The sequence below is a fragment of the Chiloscyllium plagiosum genome, unplaced genomic scaffold (genome assembly GCF_037043375.1).
Source record: "Chiloscyllium plagiosum isolate Xiang-an unplaced genomic scaffold, Cpla_swu_hap1 HiC_scaffold_9, whole genome shotgun sequence".
In the NCBI taxonomy this organism is placed as follows: domain Eukaryota; kingdom Metazoa; phylum Chordata; class Chondrichthyes; order Orectolobiformes; family Hemiscylliidae; genus Chiloscyllium; species Chiloscyllium plagiosum.
This window is the reverse complement of record NW_028270147.1, coordinates 45,721,865-45,744,013: the sequence shown is the minus strand read 5'-3', so window position 1 is coordinate 45,744,013 and position 22,149 is coordinate 45,721,865. Positions and strand designations below refer to the sequence as shown.

At 39.0% G+C, this 22,149-nt stretch overlaps 2 protein-coding genes across 5 annotated transcripts in view; both read right to left on the bottom strand.

Annotated features, from left to right (window-relative positions):
• The window catches only part of cc2d1b (coiled-coil and C2 domain containing 1B), a 72,169-nt gene extending 66,560 nt beyond the window's left edge, over positions 1 to 5,609 (bottom strand). For both annotated transcript variants that reach the window (XM_043699193.2, XM_087990601.1), the window contains exons 1-2: positions 5,452 to 5,609; positions 563 to 698 (exon numbers count right to left, since the gene is read on the bottom strand). In XM_043699193.2, coding sequence (XP_043555128.1) covers positions 563 to 698; positions 5,452 to 5,517 — 202 coding nt within the window. In that variant the 5' untranslated portion in view covers positions 5,518 to 5,609. The remainder of the gene's footprint in view (positions 1 to 562; positions 699 to 5,451) is intronic.
• A 3,857-nt stretch (positions 5,610 to 9,466) lies between these two features.
• Positions 9,467 to 22,149, bottom strand: part of orc1 (origin recognition complex, subunit 1) — a 32,992-nt gene continuing 20,309 nt past the window's right edge. For all 3 annotated transcript variants that reach the window (XM_043699186.2, XM_043699187.2, XM_043699188.2), the window contains 9 exons: positions 19,392 to 19,498; positions 18,695 to 18,796; positions 17,061 to 17,232; positions 16,226 to 16,333; positions 14,602 to 14,751; positions 14,251 to 14,370; positions 13,878 to 14,047; positions 11,085 to 11,172; positions 9,467 to 9,820 (listed from right to left, as the gene is read on the bottom strand). In XM_043699186.2, coding sequence (XP_043555121.2) covers positions 9,629 to 9,820; positions 11,085 to 11,172; positions 13,878 to 14,047; positions 14,251 to 14,370; positions 14,602 to 14,751; positions 16,226 to 16,333; positions 17,061 to 17,232; positions 18,695 to 18,796; positions 19,392 to 19,498 — 1,209 coding nt within the window. In that variant the 3' untranslated portion in view covers positions 9,467 to 9,628. The remainder of the gene's footprint in view (positions 9,821 to 11,084; positions 11,173 to 13,877; positions 14,048 to 14,250; positions 14,371 to 14,601; positions 14,752 to 16,225; positions 16,334 to 17,060; positions 17,233 to 18,694; positions 18,797 to 19,391; positions 19,499 to 22,149) is intronic.

Below are 22,149 nucleotides of genomic sequence, written 5' to 3'. Positions count from 1 at the left end.
ACAAAAAGTAGAGGGCCCAGCACCGATCCTTGTGGCACTCCACTGGTCACAGGCCTACAGTCTAAAAACCAACCCTCCACCACCATCCTCTGTCTTCTACTTTTGAGCCAGTTCTGTATTCAAATGGCTAGTTCTCCCTGTATTCCATGAGATCTAACCTTGCTAATCAGTCTCCCATGGGGAACCTTGTTGAACGCCTTACTGAAGTCTATGTAGATTACATCTACTGCTCTGCCCTCATCAATCCTCTTTGTTACTTCTTCACAAAACTCAATCAAGTTTGCGAGACATGATTTCCCACACACAAAACCATGTTGACTACCCCGAATCAGTCCTTGCCTTTCCAAATACACGTACATCGTGTCCCTCAGGATTCCAGGATTCCCTCCAACAACTTGCCCATCAGAGGTCAGGCTCACCTGTCTACAGTTCCCTGGCTTGTCTTTACCGCCCTTCTTAAACTTTTTTTTTTAAAATGAAGGCTTTCAGGAAATAATAGTTGCTATTAAATTACAAACAAGGTTAAACCAGTAAACCAGATTTTTAAAAAAAGTATACCAACATTTGCCTTTAGACTTTGGTTTAGTAACAGACTTCTTTCCAGTTATTTCAGCTAATTCTGCTTCCAGGTCTCCATCATCATCCCCATTTGTATTCATCATCATATCCTCAGGCGAGAAGTCTACAAACAGGCCAAGCTGTGTCAAAAAAGATCAGTGTCATAAAACATTCATACAGTTACTAATTAACCTGGAATATATAACGAAGTTAACTGCAATTATGTCAACAGTAAATAAATGCCTCTTAGTTGCATTTCTTTACATCATATTCTTTCCATCAAAATTTATATTCTCACCCAGTTAATGGAAAACAAATGGGGGTATGCACATATAGCAGACTGCAACCAGTGTACTGTGTTGTATTACATACATACAGCACAGAAGTAAGCCATTCAGCCCAAAAAAACTGCTTATGCTCCACTCAAATCCTACCATCAACATATGCTCCTGTTCTTTTATCCCAAATTTTGTTGTTAAAAAGACCTAATGTATAATTTTTAAGCAATCACTTGTGAAATATGGGCATTGCTGGCTGGGCCATCACTAGTTATCCTTGGGTGGTGAGCTGCCTTCTTGATGAACAAATGCAGACTATGTACTACAGCTAGACCCACACTGCCATTAAGAAGAGAATTCAAAGATTTGAACTAAACAACGCAAAGAACAACAATATATTTCCAAATCAAGGGGGTGAATGGCTTTGAGGAAACTTGCAGGTGGTAGTATTCCCAGGTATGTGCTGCCTTTGCCCTTCTAGATGATTGTGGTTGCATGTATGGATAGTGCTGTCGAAGGATCTTTGAATTTCTGCTGTGCATCTTGTAGATAGCACTATGGGAAAAGATCTGCCACCCTGCCTACCCACATTTTGGCCACAACAGAACACAGAAAATCAGGCCTGTCCAAACTATACAAGAATGCCTCAGCATTGACCAAACAAGCTGACAAGAGAAACCAGACATGACCACAGTCACTCGCAGATCAGGGAATATACTTCCCAAGACAAACCAACAATAAACTTCCTGGACCCGATCCAACACAGCTGTCCCAAAGCCCTAAGGGCAGTCTCGTACCCCAGTGATACCAAAGCCACACAAAGGACAGGTCAGATGGAGAGGCACCAGAATACCTCGCTCACAGGAGAGAAACAATGCAAACGTCTTACTGCTTTAAAAGGGACATTCTCACCTACCCTCGAAGAGAGGTGGAATCTCCTGATCCCATTAAGAACTGATTGATGCTGCCAGGATGCCACATTGCATCTACAACCAGGACATTCTTCTGATAACTGCTTTGTGATTATCACCATCGTAACTGGATTACTTAATTATCAAATACATTATATGCTCCCTATTTTTAATTAACATCATCGTACAGGATTCCTATAAAACCTAGTTTGATTCACAGCTCGGGGAAGAGAATCCTTTATCTACCAATACACGCTGTCAGTTCTGTGTCAGACTCGTCAATTTCTCTTCCAGCGTATCAATTTCACTTGATCTGGCTAGCGTGATCTCTGCTGTATTGGGCTAATTTCTCTGACAGGTACACACTACTGCTACTGAGATCAGTGGGCTACTGTGTCCTGGATGGTATCAAGCTTCTGAAGTGCTATTGCATTCACTGAGGCAAGTGCTAAGTATTAAAGCACGCTATTTACTTGTGCCTTGTAGATGGTAAACTTCTCACCTTATGATGGAACATTATCAAATCGGGAATCAATGACTGTCAGGGAGCAAACTCTCCACTGGTTGGAGTCATACCTAATACATAGGAAGATGGTTGTGGTTGTTGGAGATCAGTTATTTCAGTTCCAGGATCTCTCGGTAGGAGTTCCTCAGTGTAGTGTCCAGGGCCCAACCAATGTTCAGCTGCTTCAATTACAAGGTCAGAAGTGGGATGTTTGCTGATGAGTGCACAATACTCAGTACCATTCGTGGCTCGTTAGAAGCAGTCTACGTTCAAATGCAACAAGATCTGCATAATATCCAGGCTTAGGCTGACAAGTGGCAAGTAATAATTGTGCTACAAAAATGCCAGGCAATGACCATTTCCAATAAGACATAATTTAACCACTGTCCCTTGACATTCAATGGCACTATCATCACTGATATCCCCACAGTCAAGATCCTAGGGGTTACCACTGACCAGAACCTCAACTGGACTCATCACACAAACACAGCAGCAACAAGAGTAGGTCAAAGGCTATGAATACTGTGGTGAGTAACTCACCAGCTAACTCCTCAAAGTCTGACCATCATCATGAAGATCCTCAGACAACACTTTCCAAACCCACAACCAGTTCCATATAGAAGGGCAAGGGTAGCAGATACATAGGAACTACCACCACCTGCAAGTTCCCCTCCAAGTCACCCACCATCTTGACTTGGAAACATATCACTGCTCCTTTACTGTTGCCGGTCAAAATCCTGGAAATCCTTCCCTTACAGCACTGTGGTCAACCCACAGCAGGTGGACTACAGCAGTTTAAAATGGCAGCTCACCATCAACTTCTCAACGGCAACTAGGAACAGGAAACAAATGCTGGCCAGCCAGTTATGCTCACATCCCATGAATGAGTTTAAAAAAAAATCACTTCTGGATTTTTTTTAGCAATTATATTACATTTATGGTTCTTACCTCTGGCCTCACCTGCAGGAAGAAAATTATCTCCTGACATTTACCCTATCAAACCTTTTTCATAATTTTCTTCATCACTGAGGGATCACTTGCTCAATTTGTTCATTTTTTTTCTCTGAAAGATGTACCTTCTCAGTTCTGGTATTATAGTAATTTTTCATCACTTTCTCCAATGCTTTAGCATATAATAAAACTCAGAACACCTGACAATATTTCTAACCCTACTCTCACCAATGACATTATGTTCTCATTTTAGGTTTGTTTGTAATGTTTCATGCGCTGTTTTGCAGAAAGAGATCTTGGTTTTCCTTTCTAATTTTCTTCTGGAAATTGTAGCTTGTGTTAGGGAACATTTGTAGAGAATTTCTCTGTAACCTTGGTCAAAAGGCAACTGCTCTTGCATTGGCCGGGATTGAAAATAATCACGTGACAAAAGAGACTAACTGAAGCGCCTTGTCATCATTAAGTATCTTCTGCGTGAGTTCTCTAAACAGTGATGATGCACAGGAATTTAGCTGATTTTTTGTTTTTAGGCTGGGATCCATTTAATTTCCCATAATTTGGGAATCAAACATGAAGTCACCAAGGCATACAATGCTCACTACTGTAGTCATTTAGGGGCCCTTAACAGAATTTCAGGAAGTAACAAATTATTCAAACATACCTGAATCTTTCTGGAGGACCATGTGAACTCTCATCCACTGTATAACACCTACCTGCAACTGATAAACTTTTTTTAAAAATCCAACTAACCCATTTTCCTTATCAACCTGTCCAGAAAAGTGTTAATATACACTTCCAGAACAGGTCGGACTTGAGCCTAGTCCAGGGGTAGAGACACTCCCACCATGCCACAAGAGGGGCCCCTAAATATTTGTGCTGCAGGTAATCTAGCCACCTCTACTTCCCATCTAATTGAAATGTACCCAGTATTTAGCAAATATTACCACTTTACTATATGGAAATATCTGTACTCACGTGCCAGCTAGCATACAAGGACACAAGCCATAATGAAAAAAAGTGAAAATGCTTAAAATATAAAATTACAGATTTAACTTTAAAATTACATTGTACACTAATAATTACTTGTTGCATTTTGCCACTGGGCCTGGATTCAAGTCAAACTCAAACAAACAGGATAAGATTTCCTTGTCTGCAGTTGCACTAACCCTCTGGTCAGTATTAATCTAGTTAATTGTAGTGCTATGTTTACAAACATTGGCAATTACACCCAGTTGCTGAATAAAAATTAAAGATTGTTGACGCTAGAAATGTAAGCAGCATAGTGGTACATAAAGATACATTTCTGGAGTTGGGAATAAGGCCTGTAGTTAAGGCAGTTAACCACTCAGGTGTGCCCCCCACCCCACCCGAGTGCCCGCTGTTGCCTAAATTGGTCAAGCTCTATTTCCCAATGCTTGCATCCCTAAGTTTGAGTATAAGCCACATGCATTCATTTCCTTGACATGGATCACCACTATTAACGGCTCAAAAACCGGAGGTTCTCTGGTTTATGGGAACACTATCAATACAGGGATTGCACTAATTCCTGAAGGCCCAGAAAAATCTTTGCATTTTATATCACAAATAGCTCTATAATCTTAAAAGAATTTATAGAACAAATGTATAGAATAAAAGTGTTCGATATCACTGGTGGATATTCTACAATGTTCAATAAGATGTTTAATAACATCCCACCTAATCATATGACATGACACACCTGTCGCCTTGCAGTAACACCAATCTGTAAAACGTAAACGGCACTTGGTTTCTTTTCAAAATAAGATTAGCTCACTATGACAATATGAGCGTGTATTTTAAACTAAAGGTATTGGAGCAATTTTAAAATGCCTGAGATAAGTGTAAAATGTAATTTATAAGAGGGTGAAACAAAACCAGCAATTGCTGGAGATACTCAGTAAGTCTGTGAGCATCAATGAAAAGAATGCAAGTCAGCGCTTCGAGCCCGGTGACTCTTCATCGGAACTGTTTTCACCCCAGAAGCTTTCAGTTCTGAGTTTCTCCAGCAATTTCTAATTTTAATTCAGATGTCCAGCATTCACAGCTTTTCGATTTACTGTCATATTGGGAGGGGCGGCTGATAAACAATTTTAAGTTAATAATATTGTGAAACACTATAGAAACATTTCACAGCACACTGCCCGCCGCCAGACCCGCACATTTCTGCCGGAAACGCACTGAAAAGTAATAACCAAGTTGTTCTCATTCTTCAAGTCATTATCGTGCTCACTTGCTTGGCAGTTGCTACTCCTTGGCCTTTGCTCGGCGGCTTCTTCTTGGTTTTTCCTGCAAACATGGTACATCTGACAGGCGCGAACCCACTAGAAACTTAACAGCAGCAGATAGAGAAGAAAAAAACAAGCTGTCGGGTTTAAAAACAACAACTTCCGCCAACTGACGCTGTACGTGACGGAGTCAGGAGGACGGAGTGGTGAACACGTTAACCCCACAGGGAGAGTCTGGGCCCGAGGCGCCACTTTCGTCCAACAACGCGCGCGTCCGGCGGTTGATTCTGCGCAAACTCAATACAACACGTTTATTCTGTCCGGTCCGCTTCGCCCCATCATTGATCTTTGCAAACCTTTCACGTCGCTTACCACTTCTGCTTTAACACAATATATTGAAAGCGGCAGGGCGCTCGATTTTCGAGTGAAAAAGATTTGCATTCATTTAGCATGTTTGTGACCTTCAGGCTACCAACATATGCAGTCAGGACCCGGACCTTCCCTGTGGCTTGCCACTTCAACCACACTCCTGCTCCCATGCCCACATGTCTGTCTTTGGCCTGCTGCAATGTTCCAGTGAAGCTCAACGCAAACTGGAAGAACAGCATCTCATCTTCCGATTAGGCACGTTACAGCCTACCGGTCTCAACATTGAATTCAACAACTTCAGATAATTTTATTTCATTTATCTTTTTAATATTTTTTTTCACTTCTGTACCTCTTATTTCTTGATTGTCTCCCTTTCTCTCGCTCCCCACTCTCTCATCACTTTTTTCTCTCCTCTTCTCCCTTTGCTACCCTTCTCCCCTGTTTTCCATTTTGCCTCTGCTTCACCCTTCCGCCCCCGCCCCCATATTTTGTCACGCAGCACTGGCTTCAGCCTTGGTCATTCACAGCTCCTAATCTCCCTATACGCTGTCATTATCATCTCTTTATTGCTATCTTTGCTTCTGGAGCCATGACTCACCTCTCAGCCTCATATAAATACCTTCCTATTTCTCCCCTTTTTTTTAAAGCTTTGACAAGGGTCAGTTCGACTCGAAACATCAGCTCTTCTCTCCTTCCAGATACTGCCAGACCTGCTGAGATTTTCCAGCATTTTCTCTTTTGGTTTCAAATTCTAGCATCTGCAGTAATTTGCTTTTATCTAATGTATTTTCATAGCCGCTTGCTTGGTGGCAGCCAAATGATCAGCAAACATCTCAGAGGAAAAGATGAACAAGTAAATGTTTGTGGAAACAACTAAACAGTGTGGGATAAGGAAATAGTTCCCATGATTGATTTATAAGGGAAAAGATGGAAACTGAAATGGAGCATGACCTGGTTTGGCCTAGTCACCGGTTTTGTATTGTACATCACATGTAACACTACATATGGAACATGTTTCACTGGTGTTGGGGGATCCCTACTCTTTGAATATTGCTACAAGATCTTTTCCATCAATTTACGGTGGAAAGTAGATCTCAATTTAACATTTCCTTAGAAATATATACCACTGACTGTATCACTTGACTATAGTTTGACCATCAACTCTCATTCAATGCCTTTCCATGAACTCAGGACTGTTAGATACATTGAACATTTAAGATTCCTGTGTTCGTCTACATTTGTCAATATTACCTTTTGTAGCTCATTAAGGCATGATTCAGCACACTTAAATAAAGAGCTACAAATATTTGTTGCCTTTTCCACTTTGTACCATCTGAATAAAAACAGTAGCAGTTTTTTTACAGCAAGCCAATTAGAAGTACAGTATACTTTGTTGATCTGGCTGTTTATATTGACCACATTAAAGCAATGATTTGGATCAACATTCAGAAATGACCAAAAAACTGTGCATGTGTAATTTGTATATATAAACACAATTGGGTAAAACATGAGAATTTGGGTGCCAAGGTTCTCAAAACTGTTCCTACTGTATTTTCCTTATCTGGATGTTTGGACATGATGATAGAGACCAATTTAAGAATCAAAACAATTACTCCATTGTTGTACTAAATAATTCAAAAGCAAACTACATGAACTTTGTTTATTTTTCTTCAGCAGGAAAATCAAGAAATTTAAATCACCATGCACAAGCTAAAATGTTTATAGGAGTATAAAACTCCCATGTAAAGGAGTAGATCTCACAAAATTTGCATCCTGGCCTTTCTCCAGTTCAATGTTGCTCTTTTATGAGGTTACTGGTTTCCATTCCCCATTTGTTTGTGGTGTGTAGAATTGCCAATGTGCAGTGAAAGTAAGTTTTCTATGAATTGGGGCATTTAATGTTAAGAAAGTGGCTTACATACAATTTAATGTTTTTAATGGAAAACAAGGGGCAATTTTGAACATGGATGATCTTATTGCAATATATACAACTGCAAGCGGATATCAGAGCCGCCCCGCATTTGCCACGGGACTATGCCTACATTGGTAAAACTATAGGAATTCATTTTGTGTTTTAAAAACGGCAGCCGCAGCTTAAACCCACAGAACTCAGGAGCTGCCGGTCCGCCCACGTGACCGGGAGATGGGAGCCACAGGACAGATCAGATCCACGCTAGGCCAGACACTAACCATGACTCGTAGACCGAAACTCCGGAGCTAATTAATATGGAAACCCACCTCCTAATCAAATCAAGAGACTGACTGAAACACACCCATATTCATCAATACAGAACCATCCTGACACAAAGGTCAGGCATCCAGCAGACAAGAACGAACAGACTAATACACACCAGCACCCCAAGGGAACAAAGGGGGGTGCTAGCCCCCAGCCATCACAGAGAGAAACAAGTAGATAGTACCCAGACCCGTTTACATAATCCAGTTAGCACCCTATTGTGTGTACATTGCAACTCTCCTGGGACGGCAGGAAACCCACCATTTGCACCTACTCCAGCGATGATGGGGAACTCTCATCCCATTCATACTCAAAATCCTCACATCCTGACAAAGAAAGGTATATAATGTGTAGCAGCACGCGGGAACAGCAGAACAGCCCAGATTCGGACCTCGGTTGGTCTCCGCCGGTGGTACTGTATCAATAAACGTTACCGATTGTTGAACCGCACTCTGGGCTCGGACTGATATCATTTCATCCGCGCTAGCACAACCAATGAACAGTATTTCTATTTTGAGAGACATCATAAAATTGCATTTTTTTAAAAAACCTATATTCCAAACTTTGGACTCATTGCATTTTGACACAATCTACAAAACCTCATATTCTCAGAGTTTGACTTCACTCTCCACAAATCAAAAGATTCAGCCTGTAGATATTTGGTGATAAGGGTTCATTCTGTTTCACTGGTAAGGTAAAATTAAATAACTAAATATTACTGTCAGTGACCATATCATGGTTGAAAGAAATTTTGCATTTTTCATTCATAAAAATAATAACACACTCAGCATTTCACAGGAAGGAAACAAGCAGTCACCCTCAGGCAGGTTTCTTGCAGCATCTAACAGTTCACTTGGAATCACAGAATCCCTACAGTGTAGGGAATTCCACCTTGACCCACCTGTAACCCCACATTTCCCATGGCTAATCCATCCAGTCTGCACATCCCTGAAAACTATGGGCCAATTGAATTGAATTTATTGTTATGTGTACCGAGGCACAGTGAAAAGCTTTGTCTTGTGAGCAATATAGGCAGATCACATAGTTAAGTAGCATAGATAAGTAAATAATAGGCAAACAGCATAGCCAATCCATCAGATCTCCACATCTTTAGTTTGTGGGAGAAAACCAGATGAAACCCATGAAGACACTGGAAGAATGTGCAAACTCCACACAAACAGTTGCCCAAGGGTGGAATGAAACCTGGGTTCCTGGTGGTGTGAGACAACAATGGTAACTACTGAGCCATCCGGGCTGCGCAGGAACATGTTACTTGCCTTTATTAAGAAACAGTGTTTAGCATGGGGAATAAGGTGGGAAATAAATAACATTTAGTATGTAGAGAAATAGCACAGTGTAATACAGCACTTGTGGTCTTGTATTAAGCTCCATTGAAAATGCCAAAACATGTAATGCAGATTTAAGAATTTTTTATTATACAAAGAGCTTAAAATAACATTGTCCCTAAAGGTTTCTATAGAAAAATCTAAAGTTGTTAAAAAGATTAATATTGGATAAGAATTACATTATTAAAACTGCATCGTACAGTTCATATTGCATTACAGAAATTTAACAAATTACTCTTTTAAAGCATACATGACATCATCCTGGCTAACGTTTAATCGCACTCGCATGTAAAGATCATTTTTACTAGACTCAACAAGTAGTAGACGACAGGCCCCAAGCTTTGTACAAACCAACATGGTTTGGGACATTGTTGGAGGCTGCAGACCTTCTATTCTACATAGTCCGATGTGCTGCTGGTAGATCTGGAAAAATGATAATGGCAGAATAATAAATTTAGAATCCTGAACTTTGAATAAAATATTATATTAAATGTTGGTAAGCATAAAAAACTCAGAAGTTATACAACATGAAGTTTTTGTAATGTAGCACATAGTAGCTTTGGCTGAAGAATTAAGACATTAAAATTTTAATTTCGTCTACCAACATACTTTCAACTCAACTTTGAGGTAAAACATGAAAAGCAGTTTGAGGGTTTCTCTCTTTGGGGAACCCTGGCTACAACAATGGCCCCGCAGACAAGATTTCTCCAAGCTACTTAATATTGATGACCACAGACCATGAGCCATGATGCATGGAATGCGACTGATTGCTCACCTAATCAAGGCAGTCAGACCACTTGTATTGCTACCCCTTTTAATATTAATACTATCTATCATAGTTAGACCTGTATTGTTCTGTAATCAACTATCAACCAGTTGTAACCCTTTATAAACTGCATATACCTGTAAGGGTATGGTTAAGCTCTGTTGGTTGGATTGTTGGTTTGCAGAGCAGTTTGATGCCAACAGCGAGGGTTCAATTCCCATCACCGTTTGAGGTTACCATGAAGGACTTCCCTTCTCAACCTCTTCCCTTGCCTGAGGTCTGGTGGCTTAAATCACCACCAGTCGCTTCTCTCATAAAAGAGCAGCCCAAATGGTTTGGGAAGACGATGATGATACAACAATAATGCCTGTGGAGAGGTTATGACTCATCAGTGCAGAGCAGCCATTCTGTACCTGAACAGTCATTGACCTCTTCCCATGATATTGTGAAATAAACAAGCGCATCAATTTCACAAGATCTGCATACAAGCTTTATTTGAAATTGGACAATATTTTAAAGTTCAAATTCCATCATCTGTCATGGTGGGATTTGAACTTTGGTCCCCAGAACATTACCTGAGTCTTGAGACCAACAATTCAATGAAAATTACACCAAGCCATGGGAGAAATGAATAAGGACGGATAGCTGAAATATGATTACTGCCAAGTTTGATAGCTTATTTGCTGAAATTATTGGTACATTTACTGACCACATGTAAAACAAATATAAAAAGACTTTGACTGATTTGCTATGGATTAAAATGGTCGACATACAGAATGTATTAATAGCCTTTTGTGCATGTATGAAATATGCAGATAGCTGCCACATCCTCCCCAATTCAGTAAAAACACAGTTTTTCTGGAAAAAAAGGACATTGCATGGAATTACTGAGGAGAAGATTAAAAACTTGTGAGTAACTACCTGCTGAAATGTTGCTTCTTCTAGACCAAGTCGTTGGAATTCAGCAAGCACAGCTCTCATAAAAATTTGTTCCTGGGCAGATGCATTTCTGTAGCACAGAAAGGAAGTTATTGGCAACATAACCTGCAATTTCAGTCACTTGAAACTTTCAAATTATAACTGATCAATTATATTCTTATCCCAAAGAACTAATAACATTGTTAAATTGGGACAGGTGGGTAGACCTGAAGCACAGGTATGCACAATACTAATATCACAGCAACATATGGGATGAGCTCAACCTTACAGAAGGTGGAAGATGAGACTTTCACCCTGAAAACTTTGAGTTTTTCCAGCAAATTCTGTTTGTGATTTGATTTCCAAAATCATAGATCTTTCAGTTTTTTTTCACCAGGATGTTGCCTATGAGGACTTATTTGGCTATGAAGACAAATTAGGTAGGCTGGGGTTGTTTTCCTTCTAGGAGAGAAGGCTAAGGGGGCTACCTGATCGAGGTGTACAAAGTTCTGAGGGGCATAGACAAGAATGACAAGGAGAAATCTTTCCTCTTAGCAGAGGGGTCAATTAACAAGTGGGACACATTTTTAAGAAAAGAAGCAGGTGGTTTAGAGGGAAAAGCTTCATTCTGTATAACTATGACTAAATACCAAGTGGATGACCTATCTTGCTGTGGTGTAAAATTATGTCCCAATACATGTGTGAATCATAATGTAACACATGTATTGGGCCAAGCAGTGGAATGTGGTGAAAGGGTTAAAATTGTGTCCCAATACATGTGTGAATCTAACCGAAAATGGAAGGTGTCGCTTAGTCCCGTGTGAATCTTATTACACACCTTCCCGTGTGAATCTTCTTATCTGTATGTGACCAGAATGGAATGTGTTTTTCAGCCTTGCTCTGCTGTTCACATGAATGTTTAGATCTCGAAAAGAGTATATCAGCTGGAAAAGTCTCCAGTTCGGTAGAGTCTGCTCCGGGGTTGCGTTTAACCGCCGAGCGTGGGTTGTTGGCAACCGCTCTAAGAGAACTGACGGCTCCCAGTTCCGGTAACACGTAGAGTGAGTATAAACCAGACCCGGAGCAGACTCTACCGAACTGGAGACTTTTCCAGCTGATATACTCTTTTCGAGATCTAAACATTCATGTGAACAGCAGAGCAAGGCTGAAAAACACATTCCATTCTGGTCACATACAGATAAGAAGATTCACACGGGAAGGTGTGTAATAAGATTCACACGGGACTAAGCGACACCTTCCATTTTCGGTTAGATTCACACATGTATTGGGACACAATTTTAACCCTTTCACCACACTTGCCCTCCTAAGACCTCCAGCATTATTTATGCCAGCCAGTCTATCAACAGGCACTTACTAAGCGACAAGCTGCTCAATGATGCTCAGTAGGGTGTCTACTAGGGTCACTCAACTCCTGACCTAATTACTATCTCAAAACTAAATATGGACAGAGGAACTGAACTTGAGGAAAAGCGAGGGCTACTTGCCTCGATATAGAGGAATTATGGAGCCCGTGCACATCAGAAACCGACGGGACTCAAAGGACAAACTGTCCAGCAGAAGCAGTTAAACCTAGCACATCGGAGGATTGGCACATTGGAGTTCAATCATCTCAGGCACAGGGTATCACTGCATGAGTTCCTCAATGTAGTTCGAGGCTTAACAACCTTCGTCAATAACTTTCCTTCCACCCTAAAGGTCAGATATGGCAATATTCATTGGTGATTGCAGAATGTTCAGCACTATTCACGGCTTCATACACTGAAGCACTCCTGGTCCAAATGCAACAAGATTTGGATGGCATTCAGGCTTAAGCTGATAAGTGGCAAGTCACACTCACACCACAAAAGTGTCAGGAAATGGCCAAATCCAATAAGAGAAAATTTGACAGTTGCCCTTTGACATTCAATGGAACCACCATCACTGAATCTCTTTCGACAACATCTTCCAAATCTGCAACTTCTCCAGGACAAGAGCAACAGATGTATGATAACATCACCCCCAAGCCATAAATTATCCTTGACTTAGAAATATATTGTCCTTCACTGCCTATGGGTTAAAATCCTGGAACTTCTTCTCTGACTGCTCTGCAGTATACTTACAACATGAACTGCAACATTTCAAGAAGGCACCAATACCTTCTCAAGTGCAATTAGAAATGGACATTAAGTGCTTTATGAACCAGCAAAACCTAAATTGTCTGAAGGAAAATGGAAGACCAGCCAAAAGAGCGCCATAATTGTTAAATCTGAAAAAGCAATAGCACAACTGAGGATTTCAGCAGTTGGACAGTATTTCTTGTCAGTTGAATCAATTAAGTACACAAAAATAATATTTGGCAAGATTTAAGATTTCTTGTTGAGGCACACTTGCTTCCTGACACAATTGACTGGTATTTCCAGTGCTTCTCCCTAAAACAACTTCTTTTTCAGAGTTTCTTTGCAGCGGTAATAGGGCCTTAGAGGATAGACCAATAGGCCACACGCATAACAGGAAAAAGCACAAGGATATGAAGGGGATTCTTGGCCATCAAAGAACCAATCCTAATTCACTGGAGGTGACAAGCCCATTAATACAATGCTCTAAAAATCTTATCAAGAGAGAAGAGGAGAAAATGGGAGAACACAAGTTGAGCACCAACAACAATTCAACAGACACATGAAACATTTCACCAAATTCAAACTGGAAATCACCGAAGGAACACTGTATAGTAAAATGTACTTTTCTAAAGTAAATAATCTCAATCAAGTCATGTCAACATAGCATTTAATTATGTACCTTATAGCAGTAATGTATGGTGAGGAAAACATTTCATCAAGAGCCTGTACCACATGAGGCATTCCTACAAGTTTGGATGTAGTTTTCTGAGCTTCTGAATATTGACATATTTCAGCAGCTCTCCTGCAAATGTCGAGAGCACGCCTTGCATCACCAGACAGAGCTGCTACCTGCATGGTACAAAAGAGTAGCCTCATATTTATATACATAAGTGGTTGATATCCAATTCCATTGCTCAGATGAAAAAGGTGTGCTATTTTCCTTCCCGCAATATTCTATCTGCAAGTCTGCTGTTTCTCTTGATAAAAGTTTTTGTTTTAAAAACAAATCATCTTCAATTGATCAACTGTCAGCTTTATTCAACTGTACTCACTTTTCTGGCTACTAGCTGAATAGCATCATCTTCAAAAGCCTTTAATCGGTTCAGTCTTGAGCAAGTGATTTGCTGCAACTGTTTGAAAGTATACGGTTGGAAGGACATTCTGGTCAGTCCCTATTTTGAAAGAAATGAACAATCTATTAAGTTTCTGACTTTTACAGCTATACAACACAACACTACAATGCCAACAATTAAGCAAAACACATGCACCATTTGTATTTAAAAAGATAAACAACACAAACAAGAGGCAACTTTACAGTGGAATTTCACATCAAGTATCTTTAACGGTTGCACAGTTTACTAGAAAATCAAATAGCAATTATTTCTGGAATAGATAATGCTCACCAGTCTGCTTGCCACCCGGTTCATCATAATCCTCTCTGGCAAATCCATCGTGTTGGCTACTGCCACAACCACCAATTTTGCCTGCTTTCGTGTGGGCCAATCAAACAGGTTATACATTACATCCTGTTTCCGTGTCCACAGGAGATCAAGCTAAGCGTAATACATGTTGAAAACTGAAGTTAAGGAGTGAATTCAAAGGTTTGCTTAGTTTGATTTAATTATAATTTCACAAGATCATGCAACAATGCAAGCAGCATTTTAAAAAAATGTTTCCAGGAAAATCACGTTGTGGAAGATAGCACATTTATCATTCCAGTTCATATGGTGGCTGTTAATGTATGTCATTTTCTTGACTAATCTCCGAATGGTTTTAGGTAAATATTTGCAGCATATTTGATCTAGCAACAAAGGGACAGCCATGTACAGGTAGACATATAATATCGAGGAGACAATGCTGTTTCCAGAATCTTCTTGTTCTCATAAATCTTACTGTTTGAAGTGACAGGGAAGGTCATATCATTAAAGCAAGCTTGACAAATTGCTGCAGTTCGGTTTACAGTAGTGTGTTATGTATCATTGCTTTTTTATAAGACGAAACATCAACTAATAAAAGATTGGTACTTTACAACCATCAAACCACTTTTGACTCTGATCCACCTAAAAGGCTCGAGTCACCTGGTGCTTTTAAAAAGTATCTTATTGGAGGAATGAGACTTAGAGAGACTGAGGTACAACTACTGAAAAATAAATGGATTCCCAGGTATTGCCTGCCACCTGAATTCATTCAATACTCAATTAATATACAATTAACACCACAGAGGCCCAGGTAAGTCTATAATTAAAGTTGCGGATGAAGGATTTAGGACCACATAAGATCACCCATAGGAGGTAGGAATGATGATGTGGATGTGTGGTAGGAAACTCATCTCAGAATCAAATAGAATACCAAGATTACAAATATTACAGTAGACACAGAATGATCATTTTGGGGTTCGAAGACAGTGACTTACATCATTGCTATATGCTGATGAAGTTTAACTAATCTGTTACGACCTTATATCATTTTCAAGTTTCCTAAACAAAATTAAAATTTGCATTTCTGTTCATAATTTTCAAATACTATTTAAAATGGGGGTGCAAAAGACTATGATAAGCATTAAATAGCAAACTGTAAAAACTGATGTGAATCAATGAAGCATTATCTGGTGAGAAAAACATCTTTGTTATGGAAAAAGTCAATCTAAAATACTGGACATAAAACTTTAATGGCATTGCACATGTCAGGTTTTAACTGTTATTAAACAGCAAATGTCACCAGCAATTTTACGTACATGAAGTCCCTGATCTATGAACATCCAACTTATGAATGCTCATCATTGTGAACAAGAACTCATCGAAGGATGTATTAATATTCACTTCAAAAACTCAATATGTGAACATTTGCTCGTACACTTTCGAACGGCTATTTTATATTATACTGAATAGTATTGTGACTAGCACACAACTGACTTAATGATACTCAAGAACAGAATCTAATTGTAACTCAGAAACTGCCTGTGGTACTAGAGAAGACAATTCAAACTTTTACTATGCAATACTATAAATTTATATGCTAAATCCTTACCTCATCCACCAACAACACTGTGGTCTCTCTCTTTGGTGCTGGTGCACCAAATTGCTTTTCAAGCAATGCAGCAGCATGGTCTGCAGTGGCTTTTTGTCCTGTCAATAACTAAGAAGCAGAAACTTTTTTTTAAAATTCACAACACTCCTGCATTATAATGAGAAAGATAACTGCCATAAACAATGTTTCTTTTATCACTCAAATGAACATAGCAGATCAGTTGCAACTGATTACATTTTGCACTTTAACACTTGCATCAAATATTGTGGCCATTCCTAGCACAGGAAAATTCCAAGAGAAAATGTAAGACTGGGGTTTCATCAGTTTTTCTGATGCTGACTGAAAGAAGAATGGTGACTTGGACAGCAGACAGCTCTCCACCTAAAGTATTTAAGGCGGAATTCCTATCGAGCAGACATGTTTTTGGATTAATATTCCACCTGAAGAATGACATGCTGACATCTAATACTGCACTCAAATGTGATTGCGTTGAAGTGTAAGTGTCGTCAAAATACACAACCAGACGCAAGTGTAAAATACTAACAACTGAGCTAAACGGATAGTATTTTTTTTCAGGAAATTATGTACTGAGGAGCATATTCATACCTCAGTTCCTGGTCAACATACATCTGATAACCAAAACAGTTACCTGATACATTTCCATGGAGCCTTGTTTTTCATACACCTAACAATTTTTTTTTCCCTGCAAGGCACTGTTTGGAATACAACTCAATATATAAATTTAAGTTCCTTCTTCCTTTGGGGATAATAAACTAAATAATATTGTAAACTCTACAGCACAGATTGCATTGTGATTTCAAAATTAGATTTATACCTGCAATATCTGGACATAAGATTGATGAGGGTCCGTAAGCTTCATGCCATTGATTTCTATAAATTGGAAGGATGGAAGGTCATCCTCTTTTGCTGCATATTGCAGACATCGCATCACCTCATGCACTGTTGCAGTTTTTCCTGTCCCTGGCACCCCAGAAATATACATACATCTGTGAAAAACAAGACTTTATTTCAGTACAAAAATTAAAACCTCATTGGTCTTGATTCTGCAGTCACTGATGAATTTGACATCATTCATCACTAACCATGAAAATATAAAAGATATAATTGTCAGTTGTATGGACTTCTCCATTCCCAAGATTACTTACATTCGTTGTCAGTTTGAGATCATCTCCAGGCAACAATTATGTCATTAAGAACACTAAGCAATAAATCTGTCACACTGAAGAATTCTCAAACTGCAATCCAGGATGTAAAAAAAGATTTAAAAAGTGAAGGGCAGTAATTATTTTACAGAAAAATTAGGATGGGTATATACACAAAATATCAAAGTGTAAGCTGAAATGTTAAATGTCTGTTTTTCTCAAAACATTGAAAAAAAGACATGTCACATATACAATAATTAGGTCCTCTGGGTCACAGAGGCTGCTTAACAGTAATTATGAACTTAGTGTGCCTTAATAACAGTTACATCCCCATCAATAAGGCAAAGCCTTTCCAATGACTTCATTTTACAGATAGATTATTTGTGTGAAAATGGAGGTTCTTGTCAATTAAGTGATTTCTATTGTTGAGGATTCAACAATGCGCTCTGTGTAAGAGTGAGCAAATAATGACAGCAAACACAGATGACTTTGACATCATTACAACGCCAAATTCAGATTACATTTATTTTTTTCAGCCATGAACACATGGCAATCTGCATCTTCAGATTGGTTGCACTCAAACAATATCATGGTTTAAAAAACTGGCATGTAACCATTAGAGTTTACTGAAGAAACTTCATATTGATTACCATCCAAAATCAGGAGTCACAGCCCCAGAATACCAGGTAGGCCATTTAGCAGTGCCATGATGAAAAAAAATTCTTCAAAGTGTAGTGAACCTACATAATTCTCTACTACAAAAAACTGTGGAGGGCAAGTAATTGAACATATTTAAGAATAGGATACAGATAATCTTTCTAGATTTTAAAGGCATTAGGGATATGTGAAGAAAGCAGGAAAATGGCATTGAGATAGAATATAGGCCATGATCATAGTGAATAATACAGCTAGCCTGAAGTTCTGAATGGCCTACTCCTGCTCCTAATTTCTAGGTTTCTATTCAGTAACCACCTTTATTTATTCTTTAGGTTTTTCCAATAATCCTTTTCAAATTTTCTATTCTGGGTTGTCTTTCTTTTCAGTGTACATAACTGAAAACAGTTCCTTCCCAACCATTTTCAAAAGACAGCAAGTTGGTCTGCAAAAAAAGCACAGATTTATTCCAATTTGGTCTCTCACCCAGTAAAGTTCCTCCGAGAAGGGCAGTCATCCTCTTTTCTATCGATCTTTAAATGAGTAAAATATTCAAAATGCATCGCCAAAAAAGGAAGGCAACCATTTCGTGAACATAATGCATCAAAAACATACTGAATAGTTACTTTCAGGAACAGTAAATGTTTCATACCCTCCAGTGCCATCTATCACTTTACTTTCCACAAAGTTATAGATGTCCTGAAATTCTTGCTCTCTACAGGGTAGAGATTCTGGTACTGCAGACACATGTAATCTTAAGAAAATAAAATAGGCAAGTCAGAGAAACTTAGGAATCGCACTTCACAAAACTATGCTCATAAGGAGTCAACACAAAAAATAAATCAAGGGTTTGAAACTGGCTAGCCATTTTTTCCTTCATTACGCTAGAATAACTTGATTATTTTAATAAACTAATCCTCTCTCCACTTACCTAAATAATACAGAACATTAAATTCAGTTTCTGGGAAAAAAATCCCAACAATACAAGTCTAGCAATTTCCATTTTTTTTACAACCAAGACTGTTAATAAGTCTTTTTAACTCCTTGATAACACAATTTCCTCAAAATTATTTAAAATATATGAAATTATGTAAACAATATAATATTGTGTTAAAAACTCAACAGTTATAGGAAGACTTTAAATTACCAATAAGAAGGTACATTATGCTAAGCCTTTAGTAGTCATAATAAAACTGTGTACACTTATTCTTCTGAATGTAGTTAACTGATAATAAAAGTATAATTGTCAGCTCATTTTTAAGGTTCTCAACTATTTAAACTTTACCAAATTCTATTTTTGAGCAGATCTTAACCCAGTGTGCTTCAGCAAATATATTTGTATTTAGTACCTTGCTCTGGCCTCTTCCAATATATTCCCAGGTGTTTTAGCCAGCTGACTCCTCAGAGGAATTCTAGGAGTTGGATGGCAGATTGTCCTTGGAGACCGTGACAAAGGCTGAACATAATTTAAAAAAAATAAAAAACATACTTTGATTAAAAGACTTTTACAGATATTGTCAAAAATCTACTGCATTGTCACCAACTTGACAAACAATTTAATATTTGAACTCCTGCATTGAGAACATAGACAATAATGCCTCTTATACTCAAATAATTTGAGGTAAAGAGGAAAAATGTTTTAAAGTCACCTTTTGTAAACAATGCATCATCATTAAACTCTCACTGTATTTACTTTGTTATGCGGCATTTCCTTGAAATTATCAAATACATTTAAATGTACCTGATGAGATTATGAACTAATTATTCAGGTGGGCATAAAATAGAAATGCAGAATCTAATACACATAAAACAACCACTTGGGTTTATTGAGTGTTAACCCCAAGAGAAATAACTCAACCTAGGAACTCTACATTTTTATGATAATATTGCATTCATTCACACCTGATAACGCCAATTGCCTCATATGCCAACTGTAGTTAAGTGCAAAAGACTTGAATTATTCCCTGTGTGGATGAGAATGGGGAGAAAAAAAAATGTAGTTGTAACTGGGGATTGTATTATCAGTAGAATAGACACTGTTCTCCATGCCAAAGGTAGACAGTCCCAAAGGCTATGCCTGCCTGGTACCTGGGTTCAGGATATCTTGTCTGGGCTACAGAGGAACTTGGAGCAGGTGGGGAAGAGATTCAATTGTCATGGTCCATGTAAATACCAACAATATAGGCAAAAGAGGTCCTGCTGAATAAATGTGATCTGCAAGTGGCTAAATTAAAAAACAAAAAATTTAAAAAGCAATAATCTTTAAATTACTACCCAAGTCATGAGGTAACTACATAGGGTCAACAAGATTAAAGAGGTAAACATGTGGCTTAAAGATTGGTATGGGAGAAATGGATTGACATTGGCATTAGTAGCGGGGCAAGAGTAGGCTATTCCAACGGGACATGCTCCACCTGAATTATACTGGAACCAGAGTACAGGCAAATTGTATGGATGGGAGGGGATCAGTTGCTTGGAAAATTAGAAAATCAAAGGTGAAGGAGAAGATCGGATTGCAGTCTAGAAGTTGGGTTGCTTGTTACCAGAAAATAAAAGGAATGTTGTGTTGTACCAAGGATGCATTAAACTGTAGGTAAATTCAAAAACAGAAGACTCTGTGGTGAAGGCTCCACAAATATCCCCATACTCAATGATGGAAGAGCTCAGCACATCAAAGCAAAAGGTATGATTGAAGCATTCTAAGCAATCTTCAACCAGAAGTGCTGAGTGGATGATCAGTCTTGGCCTCCTCCAGTGGTCCCCAGCATCACAGACACCAGTCTTCAGCTATTTTGATCTACTCCACATGATATTAAGAAATGATTGAGATACAGGATTAGCGCCACAACCATAAACATTCATTCCCTCCACAACTCACTGCTTTGTAGATCAACCTACAGTATGAAATCTGCAGTGGTTAAGAAAACAGCTTACCACCACTTTTTCCAAGAGCTATGATGACAGGCAATAAATGCTGGCCAGCCAGCAACACACACATTCTACATGTCTTTAGAAAAAATGTTAAGACTTCACTCAAAGTATTTTAAATAACGTGAATGAACTAATGACAAACTTAAAAGTTTTTGCTATTCACTCATGGAATGTGGGTGTCATTGGCTGGACCAGCGTTTAATGAGTTTTCCTAGTTGCCCTTGAGAAGCTAGTGATTATAATCTCATAACCATTATGGAAACATGGTTACACAGGAGATCAAAACCAGAAACTTAACATTCAAGAATATTTGAGCTTTGAGAAAGATGGGAAGGATGGAAATGTTGGTGGGGTAGCACCATTACAATAAGTTGAAGTGAGGACAGTTATGAAAGATGATCTAGTCCTGAATGATGTAGAGTCCATTTTGATAGTGGTGTCCAGACTCCAAACAGTAACTGGTCTGTGGGAAAGGGTATAAATGAACAAATAGAATGAACATGTAAAAAGAATACAGCAATAATTATGGGTGACTTTAATCTTCATGCCGATTGGATAATCAAATTGGAAAGGGTAGCCATGGCAACAAATTCATAGAGTGCATAAGGGATTGTTGACTAGAGCAATGTACCATGGAGTCAACCAGGAAACAGGCTATCTCAGAGTCACAGAGATATACAGCATGGAAACAGACCCTTCGGTCCAACACGTACATGCCGACCAGATATCCCAACCCAATCTAGTCCCACATCCCAGCACCCGGTCCATACCCCTCCAAACCCTTCCCATTCATATACCCATCCACATGCCTCTTAAATGTTGCAATTGTACAAGCCTCCACCACTTCCTTTGGCAGCTCATTCAAACATACGTACCACCCTCTGCATGAAAAAGTTGCCCCTTAGGTCTCTTTTATATCTTTCCCCTCTCACTCTAACCTATGTTTGTCTATTTACCCTATCCATGCCCCTCATAATTTTGTAAACCTCTATCAGGTCACCCCTCAGCCTTCGATGCTCCAAAGAAAACAGTCCCAGCCCCTATAGCTCAAATCCTCTAACCTTGGCAACACCCTTTTAAATCTTTTCTGAACCCTTTCGAGTTTCACAACATCTTTCCAATAGGAAGGAGACCAGAACTGCAGGCAATATTCCAACAGTGGTCTAACCAATGTCC